We start from the raw sequence: 12,500 nt of genomic DNA, 5'->3' as shown, positions 1-12,500 counted from the left end.
CTTTTCTGGTTTCCCAGTGCACAGAAAAGTTATGTCTATGCTGTACTGTACTCTATTATGTGTGAAATAACACAGTGTCTAAAAATGTACATACCTTAATTAAAAAAACACGTTATTGCTAGAACACCATTATCTGAGCCTTCAGTGAGTCATAATTTTTTGCAATAAGAATATCACTGATCACAAATCACCATAAGAAGTATAATAATGAAAAAGTTTAAAATATTGTAGGAGTTACCACCATGTTTGACACAGACAGGAAGTGAGCAAATGCTGTTGGAAAAAACAGCACCAACAGATTTACTCGACATAGGTTGCCACAAATCTTCAATTAGTAAAAAAGAAACACATCTGCAAAGTGCAATAAAGTGAATCGCTATAAAATGAGGTATGCCTACATAGCAAATCATCACATTACAGAATTATATTTGTCAATTATTCCTCAATAAAGTTAAAAAATAAAAACATTTAAAAAATGTGACAGTGGGAATGAATTTCACAAATGCAGTATTGAATGAAAGAAAAAGAAAGCCACCAGAAACTAGAACATTAAAAATCCCTGCCTTCGTGAAATTATCTGTTTTGTTCACTCTGTGATTCTACTTCCATATAGCTCAAAGAGAAATCCTTGATGTTGGAAGTCGTGGTAGAGATTCATTAGGTCAGAGGGAGAGGCCAGTGACTGGAAGAAGGCACCAGGGAGCGAATCTAAAAAAGCTGTAACATTCCATTTCCAGATGTGGTTGATAGGTTGCAAATTTAAACAGCTTAAGCTCAAGGTAGACCTCCCTGAAAAGGAGACAACTGAGCCAAGGCTTGAAAAGACTTCTAAAAATATCCAAACTGACCGCTGCTCACACCTGCACTGCTACTTCCCTTGCTCGGATCATGGCAGGAGGCTCCTAACTGGCTCCTGTTTGTACCCGGCCTTGCCTCCTTAGCAGTCGATCTTCAAGACAGGAACTGGAGAGAGTTCCCTTAAAGACAGACAATTCACGTCCCTCCTTTCCTCCACACCTCACGCGCTCCTGCTCAAAGTAAAAGTCCAAAGCCCATGATGGCCTAGGAGCAGGCATCACCGGGCACTCACGTTCCTTCCGCATGGACACGTTCTTCCCCAAAGCTCACTCGCTGTCTCCTTCCCACAGCTGCTCAAGTGGACCTCCGCAGGAAGACCATCCCAGGCCACCCGATTTACAGTAACAACCCACCCCATCCCTTCAATTCTATTTCCTGTGTTTTTCGTTTTTGCCACAGTACTAACCATGCAATAAACTGTGAAATTTACTCACTTGTTTACTGTCTACCTTTCCCAACTAGAGTTTCATGAGGACAGGAGATTTTATTTATTTTGTTCACTGATGTATCCCTAGTGCCTAGTAAGAGTCTGAGGCACAAAATAAAGCCTCAACTAGGAAAACAGTGGCATTACTGAATGAAACTTGGTTCCTTGACTGAAAGCACTGAATGCCAACTGAGCAAGGCCCACCTGTGGAAAGGCCTACTCGAGCAGGCCCCAATGAGATGGTTACCCAGCAATTCCAAAGCTCTTACATGAAGGGTTGTCAGTCTATGGACCTCAGGATGTTTTTCCTCTCAGAAAACAAAATCCTTATGAACACTAAAGAAGCCTTTTCTTACCTGGCTTGTTTTTCTCAGGAAAACATTTGTCCATCAAACTTGCAATATTTTCTCTGTATCTGTTAAAAATTAAAGAATGATTGTTTGATGCCATGGAAAGTCATTAATACTTAATATCAGTAAATAGCACATTAAGCAGCACTGTGCTACATCCTAAATACACTTACGAACATGCTTCTAAAATAAATTCAGCAAAAAGAAATCCAAGGAATCTTACTGTTAAACAAGTACTTTCTTATCTCTACATTAGTGTCAGTTTTTTAAAGCTATAGTCCTTGTGAAGAAGTTCTGACCAAACATCTGCCTCATCATTTTGCCCAGAATAATTTACTGTAAGTTTTCCTTTACCTAATTTTGGAATCTCTAACGTAATTAGGATCTTTCAAATTATCCTCCCATGGCAGATGGCCACTAAGCCACTGGATCATGCAATAACCAAGGATTTCCAAGTCACCACGTCTTGATGGGGCTGTGAAGCAAAAGAAGAGGATTCAGCACAGTGAAATGATGTTTAAGGCAGAATTTCAGGTTTATCTAAAGCAATAAGCTAAGAGTCAAGTCTAAGTCTTCTTTTTCATCAGACAATCTTGACTCCATTTTGGAAAAAAGCACTGAACACTGGGCAATATCAAAGAATTCATTTACCTCTGGCTAATAATTTACTTAATAACCCAAAATGGCAAAACTCTACAGTTTCAAACTGAGACTACTAGTCTATGAAATAAATTATAAAGCAATGATACATTTAATAGCGCCCTTGGAAAATGTGAAGATATTAAAAATGCCACAAGCTACTAAGAGGCCCTGAAAACTGGGGTGTTTAGCTCCTCCAGTGTTGGACACAGAAAAAAAAAAAAAGAAACGACAGCTGAAGAAACAGTCCAGCTGAATGGGTGACAAAGTAAGTCTACTGGTTACAAAGTTGTAGCTGCATAAGAAACCACAGACCTTTAAGGGGGAAGGCCCTAGCATTCCAATTAAGCTAAAGAAAAGCAAAAGAAGCCTCAGGGCAGCTGACCAAACTACTTCTGCCACCAGCCCGTCATGACCTCTGAAGGGTGAGAGGAAGACGGGGAGACACAGGCGCCCGCTCCTCAAATGCAGGAGCCTAAGCGCCCCCTTCCTCCCCGGCCCCGTCCTGCCTCCTCAGTTCTGACCCGTCCGCTTATCTCCTGACGCGGATGAAGAGCCACGCAGGAGCTCAGCGGAGAGCGCTGTGGCCGCAGCTCTAGTGCAGGTGCCTCGGACGTACCCACACCGTTGTGCGCATCGATGCTGGTGAATTCAATCGTGCCGTCGTGACATCTTTTGGGGTCTTCTTTGTATTCTTTATGAGTGCCTTCTGGGCAGTATCGATAAGCAAGGCCATAGTCTACCAAGTACACCTATAAACGTCCAAGCACGGAGACAAATTAAAGCCTGTAAAGCTCAGAACCAGAACACCGTCCCTGGAGGGCAGATCACCCACAAACCCACACTACGACACCCCACACAAGTTTGATCCGGCACGCGAACACCACCAGGTACTTAGGTCTGCAGTGCCTTTTATTTAAAGAAAAACATTAAATGACCACGTAGCTACAGTGCAGATCATACCACCTGACTTCCTTACACAAGTATGCGCTTCACTCGTGATAATCTCGTCTCCTCCCTTTGAGCACGGGTCCTAAATCATACACTTTTTCTCATGGCATCGGAAAGGAAGCTGAGCGGAGCAGACCATCAATACTGGCCGCGGAGCACCTGCCACACTGCGAGCAGGCGCTAACTCAGCGGACACGCCGCCTGCTAGTTCTTGCTCTTTACTCGTAGGGCGATCAAGTGTCAACTCACTTCACAGAAATAGTTTCAAGATTATAACGATGACCTGAAGAACTTTTAGATGACACTCTTAGGTACATTTAAATATTATATGTTAAAGTCAAGTCTTCATAATTGAAACTAAATTTTAATATAATGCATACACACATCTGTGGGCATGTACATGTACATCTGATTAGCATACAAAGCTAATAAATCTGGCTTTACTCTGTTCCAGAGCCACATATTACATCTCCAACTCCGGGTAACTGTCTCGCAGATGTATGCATCTGGTCACAGGAGGGAAGTGAAGTAAAAATATGGGTCTGGATTGAGCACATACATCTAATACTAAAAAAATTATCCCATCCAAAGCGTATGCCCAAAGGACAACCAAGCTGCAAAAATATTTCCACCTGAACAAAAGGCAGCATGTTTTAGTCAACTGTAAAAAGAAATTATATTTGTATTTATTATATAAGTCTGGTTGACTTCAGTTAACGGAATCCTTACCATTCAGGTTCTTAGCTGTGTATTGTTTGTGTGCTTGCTTATTTTTGACCTAAATGCAAATAAAGTAAGTTGGCTGGGAATTCTGTGGCTGCCTTTAGGATTGCTCCATTAGCCTGCTCTAACCAGCAACTTCCTTCTGGGGAACCTACAGAGGTCCTTACAGAGACAGGGAAGGGGAGGACGGGAAAAGAAAGGGGAGCAAAAGGAGAAAGGGGAAGCTGAGCAAGGGGAAGTCAAAGTCAGGCCTAAGACAAGGAAGAAGTAAGTACAGTATGTTGACTTAACAAACATAAAATACCTAAGTATCCCTTTCTTTTATGAGCTCAAGTTAAGAAGTGAGACATACATAAAATGGATTAAATACAGAGGCCCAACTATGACTTCAACTAAACCTGACTCTTACCAAAATCATGGAGTCAGCTTCAAGAAAACTATAAACCCCTCTAACTCCAATTAAATTGAGCCAAATACAGGTATAATAACATCAGCTTTTCTCTTTTCCTTAAAAAGTGAAAATTACAAAGTGAATGTAATAAGCTTAAAACATGCATATTTGAATTCCAAACCCTATACAAATTTAGACAGCTAAGATATTTCTGTAAACCAATTGATTTCAATAATCAACATGTTAAAGACCAAATTTTCCAAGTAACAGAACACTTACATTTGATGGATTTCTTGAACAAAGGAAATAAAAAAAATGACAAAGCAGACAGGCAAACATAATTCATTGATGCACTATGTAATTTTAAGCTTCCACCCCCAAATAGCTATTTGAAATTCATTTTGTATCACAAGTATGTCTTCTGAATATTATTTAGGGCAAAATAGCCAACTTGATAAAGTGCCAACAAATCGCATCAAAAATGTAGAATGTTAACTAGATAAAAGTGTCAAGAAGAAACATTATTATTACCATATCTACTTCAAAGAGTAAAACTTCTGCATGGGTTCAGAAGTTCAGAGCAACTGTGTCTGTTTTCAAACAACAGGTTTTAAACAGTAGAAATTAAAGTTATAAAGCTACCTGGTCAGGATTCTTGCAGCTGAGAAGAAGATTTGAGGCCTTGATATCTCCATGGACATACTCATGCTCATGAATATATTCCAGAATATCCAGCTATGAAAGCATCATATACAATAAATTAATGCAGTACCTGACACCAACCAGCAGAGGACCAAGCGTCAACACAACTAGCCTTTACTGGATTAAAAACGAGAAGAATGTAGCTCACATACAATTCTTAAGCTTAGCTGCAAGACAGTTTTCCGAGAAAATCTTTTGGCATTTGCTTCATATATTTTCTGAAGGTCACTCCCAAAGCGATCTATTATCATAAACCTGTAACTAAAGACAAATAAGAAAAGTCAATGAACAAAATGTAACTCAGGAAAACCTACTTTGCCATGAGCACTCTCCTTTCAAACGAATTTTTTTCAAGGCAATGTTTAGTAAGAAAGTAGAAAGCAAAAGGAAAGAAAGACATCTGAAACTAGTTCTTCCAATGAAAAATCTCAAGAGCTGCAAGAGCTGTCCTGATTCGCCTTTTATCTTAGGGGCCTCCTGGTCTCAACAAGTCACATGAGACAGCATTCAATGCAAGGAAAAAACAGCCAGAGAGAAGACAACAGACGCTTTACAGTAAAGATAATAAAGATAAATAATCTGAGTGAGATTGATATCACTGATTTTTGTCATAGTTAAAGTTAATTTATGCCTCTGGATATTAGCTTCGAATCTGTGACTGTTCTCTATTTTTAAGGGACATTTTAGCAGTATTAACATTCTGTTAAATTCAAGACTGTCAAGAGATGCTATAATAATAGTTAAATGCAATAAAACTGCTTAAATGGAATAAAAGAATTGTATACCAAGTACTCAACAGATAAGATTTGGGGAACAGTAAATGTCCCAGAAAAACATAAAGATTTTCAGTTTTGCCACAAAACCAACCCTGTCACCTTGGCCGAGTCACTTTTCTGTTTGGGCCCCAATTTCCGTAGACGGGTGTCAAACGAGACAGCAGGGCCTCACGCTTTCTAGGGTCTTTTCCAGCACCCAACTCTCCACTTCAGGAACTGTGCGTGTGTTTCCGTGTACTGTGCATCCAGTGCACAGCGCACTCAGGGCGCTGAAAAGCATCCCTCGCCGCAGCGACTGGCTCACCTTTTGCTCTGTAAACCACTTTTACCTTTTCAGAGCTTTCCACATTCTGAGCTGTCTAGTTAAACCATTCAATAAATCAATAAAAAACCAAGATGTATCAAACACTCAAAATCTATCAAGCTATCTTCTAATGGGAATAAGATTAATAATCACTGTAACAACAGCAGCTGGCATTTACTGAAATATGAGAAAGGCCCTATTCTAAGCACTTTAGAGGTATTAATGTCAGTGCATTTAAACCTCCCATCACCCTGATGAGGCAGGCACCCCCATGAGCCCCGTTTTACAGCAGAAGAAAACTGATCATTAGTAATTTGTCCTTTAGGAAGTGGTGAATCTACGTCTTTGACCACCACACTAAATATATCAAAATAAACAAACATAAGTAGGACACAAAAATCTTACTTACATATTTTAGATTTCTAAGATAAAAATGCAGTATGACAATTCTACAGGGAAAGGAAGAGCTAACAGTTAAAAGGCAGTACGCCAAAAAAAACATCCAAAATTCTACCTATTCTTGAACTGAAAAAGAATTAGAGATCCTTCTAAATATCTTTTAATAAAATAATTAACATTTGTAGAGGCAAAGTTATTTGTCCAAAGTCATGTAATTAGTCAGTGGCAAAATGCCTTCATTTTTCTAAGACCTTCAGTACCCCAACCTCAAACATAATAAAGAGGGAACAGTAATGTTGGCTTCCTGATTTCCTCTGTACAATAGGTTTTGAGAGGTGAGGGAGGAAACCAAGGACACATGGATGTGCTTGTTTTTTTACAAATAAGTGATGGGATTGTATAATTATTATAAAATAACACATAGGTAACAAAACTACAGCCTCTGCTGACACCCTGAAAGGGAGCTGAAGCACACGTGGTTTAATTCCATTGGAGATCTATTAACACATCACAGGACGTGGGGCTCTGTTTTTATTCCCAGATCACCCCACCACTACTCTCAACAATCCCTCCATCTTCTCACCATGTCTGAACTATCCACATCAAATGAAGCAAGATTCTGTGCACTGCACAGAAATCTTCACCACGTTCTTCCACAAAATTATTTCTACCACTGAGCACTGAAAGAAAAGGTACCTCCAAGTAACTTCTCTCAAGTAAAACCACTGATGTATACTTTCCTGGGGACTTGAATAAAACAATGCAAATAATGGCAATCTATAAATCAGCATAAATGATTTAATAACGATAGCAGCTAACGATAGCAGCTAACAATTTTACGAGCCTAACACTGTGCTAAGCACTATATTCACATCACTTCAGATGAGTTACAGGAGGAAGTAAGGATTTCTGGCAGGGGAGGAGGGTGGGAAGGAGTCTTTTACTTTTGTCAGAACTAAAATGATTATTTCTTAAAAGTTTCAACCTAAAAAGTAAATCACTACCTTACAGGTGATGAACCTTCCCATTTACAAGATATCTGCAGCCAACTCTACGTCACAGAAGACACGGGTTCAGTGGTAAGGTCACCAGGAGCCAATGGGAGGTCAGCTGTACCTCAAACGTGTCTGTTCCTTGTTTGAGCACCTGCAGTAGCTTCCAGCCACCTACCGCACACAGGCTCCAAACAGCCCTTTCATCTGTGTCTTCATTACCTGCCTCAGCCTCTTTCTCCAAGTCATTTTCTTCTCTTCCTCGTATGTGTACAATCACCCTTTCCTTGTTGAAGAAAGATGGCCACAAGGCCACCCCGAAGGCCAGAAGCCTACTCTGCCCCTGTGTTCAGGTCACTCCCCGCTTGAGATGCTATTCCTTGTCTGCAGGGCTTTTCTAAACCAGCAGTCCTTAATATCTGAGAGATTAAAGACCCCTGTGACAGTAAAGCCAACACTTACACATATTCTGACAGCGTCACATTCAATGGTCTTATCACGTGGGGAGGCCTGACTCCGCCTCACCCATGTGGCGCCACGGGCAGACGGGAGGAGCACACCCAGGCACACCATCTTAAGGCAAACACAGATGTGAAACCAAGGGTCTGCCTCTAGTCCGCTCTACACTGTTTGTCTAAAAAATCCATGAAAACTACAGAAGCCTGTCCCAGCAAAACTGTAACAAAATGTTATCTGACCATTCCCGAGTTGCCGGGCTCCCTGGGCGGTGCCTGGGTTCCAGATCGGAACGTCCCGATGCAGGGTGCTGGCTGCCCACCAGCAGCTCCTGTGATCTCCGTCGTGTCCGGCGGAGCCCCGCTGGGGTTCAGGCTCTCTATCCTTTCCCCCGACTCATGGCTGTGACCACCCTGCCCTTGCCAGTGGCTGGTTTAAGAATGAGCACTGATAAAACTCCAACAAAGAAAACACGTCGGCCACAAGACCCCTGGGAATGGCTTTCCTGCCAGCAAACTGAAACTCACGAGAAGCAACCCTATTTTCTGCTGTTTGCACGGGGGACTGTTTGCATGCGAAGTCTAGAAACGGGCAGTCACTGTGAGACTGCACGGTGGAGAGTTAACAGAGAACAAAGCCAAGGTAAAGCAGCCCGAGCACGTGATGGGTGACTTAAAGAGAGCTGCGTCAGTCTGCTCTTTACCTGCGGCTGAGAGCATCCTAACCAGTCCACCCCAGTTCCAACCAAATCGACTCTCCAAATCTCAGCTACCAGCACTCCTGAATGACACTCTAGTCATTCAATCAAATATTTTTTAGTGTCAAATTATGCATCAAAAGCATTGGAGGTTTCCTCCAACTCAACTCTGCCAGCAATGTCCTCTCCTCTCTGAATTCCTAAGACACACACGAGGCAGAATTACATAATTTGGCACTTAGGAAACTGGCCTCTGGTTGTTTCAAACAAGTTTGCTTTTTCTCATCAGCTAGACTGAAACCTCATCAAGGTGGGCAGATTATACAGATGTCTCTAACAGGAAATGCCATATTGAAGCCCGAGGGCTCCCTTTGACATACGCAACATGAAGTTTTCTCTTCGCTTGTTCGTTAAGGGAAAAAAAATAAGGCAGGCACGTTTGGCTTTGTGTTCCTACTCGTCAGCTGGGTTCCAGGCAGCTGCTACCACTTGGGACAAGCCCCCCAGACGAGGGCGAACACCCTGCTCATCTCGGCAGAAGACACTCCACGCAACGCAGGTGAAGGCCAGGCAGCACTGAGACAGGTGCTCTGTACACAATTCTCGACTACACAAACTGAACAATAAACGCTCAAAATGGAAGGAGAAAAACGAAACACGCATGTTTTTACCTTTTTCCATTTTTGTCATGTAGACCAGACCCCCAGTACTTAGGGACACCCAGGTACTTCAGTTTATGGGTACGAATCCATTTCTGAACTACAAGTTAAAACACATGCTTGTGATTTCAGTTTTGTTATACATAAGCAGGTTTTTATATCTTCAAGAACAGAATGTGTAAGATTCCACCTTAATTCACAAAAAACAAGTGAACAGTACATAATAACCAATAAATGAAAGTACTTTACAACTGAAACATTTTTATTAACCTACAAAATTGTGCTATCCTGCCCTAAACATTGTCTTTAAAATGAAAAATCTGCAAGACATTTTTTTAAGAAGTCAAACCACAGTAATGCAATTAAGATTAATATCTCCAATTACCTAAGTGTCTACTTGTTTCCACAGAGTCTTACTTTTTACCTCATTCTAAAGGTCCTCCGTCAGGAAATCAAGCTCGAGGAGAAACAGAGCTTATAGAGAGATTCCCAAACCCAATACCAGCCTACCAGGAGACTCCCTGGATCTGCAGAGGGGATGGAACAGGAGGACAGGCAGGGTCAGGGGAGCCGCAGAGATCTTGCCCTCTCCCTTGGCAGCCTGTTCTAGTGCATCGTGATGGCAACCCTGCAAGTCATAGTCTCCAGAACTTAGGAAAACACTCAAAAGCAGATTTGGAGATACCTGAGCCATCCTCATGGATTAGAGCTAACTCTCAGTTTTTAACACTATGTCCTAAATCATATATTATTTATTAACTCTGTATTATCAATATAAGTGAAATCTTACCATAACAAATCCATTAAGAGATCAAAATTCTTTCACACAAATCTCATTTAAATACAGTCTATCTATAAAGTAAAAAAATAACAAAACCATAGTGCTCTAATCTTGGCTTAAAACAAAACAACAAAACCAGTGCTAATTTTAAAAGTGCAAACACATGTGTACTGTATTTCTTACTTTGTTCTGGTTTGGCAGCTCGCTGGTAGAACTTTAATTCAGTAAAAAGAGGTCCATTATCACTGGGTTCCTTAAAATAAAAGAGTTCATTAGTACACACAGTAGTTAAAATTACTGAGTAATTTTCAATGAACCCTCAAAAACACTAATAAATCAATTTTCTTTCCAAAGTCTTTGTGACTCCATGGACTATTCCCCCACCAGGCTCCCCTGTCCGTGGAATTCTTCAGGCAAGAATATTAGAGTGGGTAGCCATTCCCTTATTCAGGGAATCTTCCCAACCCAGGAACCGAACCTGGGTTTCCCGCATTGTAGGCCGATTCTTTACCATCTGAGCCATCTAGGAAGTCCTCTTCCAACAATATGATTTTGATATTTCAGTTTATAAACTATGTTTGAGATTAAGTAAAACGCTTGGAAATGCTTCAGATAGTCTCAGTAGAGTCCATAAGTCTTGTATTTCTCTCCTGTATTTCTCAAGGTTCATTTCTACATGTGGTAAACTATACAAAATCAGATATACAGCTTAATCTTTGCAGAAATTTAAGAAAAATTGTTAACCTTATTTTCAACCATTATTAAACTTTCTCTTAAGCAAAGATCAACAACCATGTTAACTGTTTCACCAAGGAGCTATAAGATTATTTCTGAGATTTAACAAAAGTTTCAGCACCTGATTTAACCCATTAGTGGCAAAATCCCATTCCTTTCCTGTTTCTCATTACAGTTATATCTAGCATCAAAACTGGCAGGAAACCAATCTTATCACAAAGACAAGTGTTCTGGAACCCCAGAGCAAGCAAGCATGTCCACGTGACTAGATCCTTTGTTGACACTGATTCCTATGATTCTCAAAGAGGGAACCCTACAATTTATTCCCCGCATGATAAATTTAAAGTTCAGAGGGAAATGAGGCTCAACAAGCACTGTTTTCCACCAACGTTAGTGAACTATACTCATTTCATATTTTAAGGGATATGAACAGTTAAAATTATTTGTAAAGAGGCTTATATTCACAAAAAAGTACTTGAAAAATAAGCAACGTCAGCATCAGCTTGTTGGGAGTTGTGCCTAAATACATAAATCTGGGATAGTGGGAAACATAATTTTGTGAACTTTCTAAACAGTAAATTTTGTCTAATAAAACTGATCAGTGTTTATTTAATGTTTGATAGTTTACATTGATATTATCTTAATTATTAAGAGTCTGAAAAATTTTGAAAAGTACCAAATTTTCAAATAAGGAGGTTAATATTTCTAAACTAATTCTAGGGCTGCTTTCCTTTGGAGGAGTTCAAGAGGAAAGTTTTTTCAGACAGAGTGTCTGTGTAACTGGAGTTTCAGGGTCAGCGGAGCATTAGAAGAAGCGCTAAGAGAAGTCTACTACCTTATCTGAGAGAAAATTTGTAGAAATATGTAGATCTCCACAAATAAGCTAATACTTAATATATGCTCACTTTTTCTTTATTCAAGATACACTCACTGTCAGAAGTTAATTTTGCTCCTTAAAGTTTAAACAAAACTACTCTAAATACAAAGTTTAGTATCTCAGACTTCCTGTTATTCAGAAGAACAGAAATCCCTAGTTAAAGTACTTAAGAATAAGTATTCCACACCAAACGAGCAACATATACAACACTGGGATCAGAATCGGAAAATAAGCTAGCCTTATTTGTCACAGGCAAGCTTTGGGAGAGCATGATATACAAGGGTTGTATACCACGTCTTAAGAAGTAGAAACTAACCAATATACTAAGGTGTGCCAAATCACTACCTTGTGGATTCACAACCGCAAGTTTCGCCATAAGCTGTAGTTCCTTCCCTTGCAGCAATGGGAGCCAGACAGACACTTGTGAATGCTGAGAGCCCATGGCTGAGAACAGGCCTGCAGCAGGAGCAACAGACTCCGTGTAAGAAATGGAAATTCAGGAGAGGAATTTTGGGAAGTTACTCTCCAAAGGCTAACTTTTAGAGTAGCTCATAACTCAGGTGTGAAAGGAGTTTCCTAAGACACATTCCTGGCTTATTACTATCTGTATAAAATTCTGATTTATTCAGTTTCAACCTATGTCATATCAACTTTAATTTTCAAGCTATCCTTCAGGCAATAATTTATTAAACTTATAATAATAAGAATCAACCTATATAAATCAAGCTATTATATTGAAAGTCCCATTACAATAAAGACTCTTTGATCTCATTTCATCCTTTT

General features: G+C 40.2%; 1 protein-coding gene across 6 annotated transcripts in view; it reads right to left on the bottom strand.

Annotated features, from left to right (window-relative positions):
* The window catches only part of VRK1 (VRK serine/threonine kinase 1), a 79,359-nt gene that overhangs the window by 22,616 nt on the left and 44,243 nt on the right, over nucleotides 1–12,500 (bottom strand). For all 6 annotated transcript variants that reach the window (XM_065906618.1, XM_065906621.1, XM_065906617.1 and 3 more), the window contains 7 exons: nucleotides 10,289–10,358; nucleotides 9,337–9,424; nucleotides 5,194–5,302; nucleotides 4,982–5,074; nucleotides 2,894–3,026; nucleotides 1,990–2,110; nucleotides 1,642–1,700 (listed from right to left, as the gene is read on the bottom strand). In XM_065906618.1, the coding sequence (XP_065762690.1) occupies nucleotides 1,642–1,700; nucleotides 1,990–2,110; nucleotides 2,894–3,026; nucleotides 4,982–5,074; nucleotides 5,194–5,302; nucleotides 9,337–9,424; nucleotides 10,289–10,358 (673 nt within the window). The remainder of the gene's footprint in view (nucleotides 1–1,641; nucleotides 1,701–1,989; nucleotides 2,111–2,893; nucleotides 3,027–4,981; nucleotides 5,075–5,193; nucleotides 5,303–9,336; nucleotides 9,425–10,288; nucleotides 10,359–12,500) is intronic.

This window comes from Muntiacus reevesi, chromosome 15, assembly GCF_963930625.1.
Source record: "Muntiacus reevesi chromosome 15, mMunRee1.1, whole genome shotgun sequence".
In the NCBI taxonomy this organism is placed as follows: Eukaryota; Metazoa; Chordata; class Mammalia; order Artiodactyla; family Cervidae; genus Muntiacus; species Muntiacus reevesi.
This window is presented reverse-complemented; position numbering and strand designations above follow the sequence as displayed.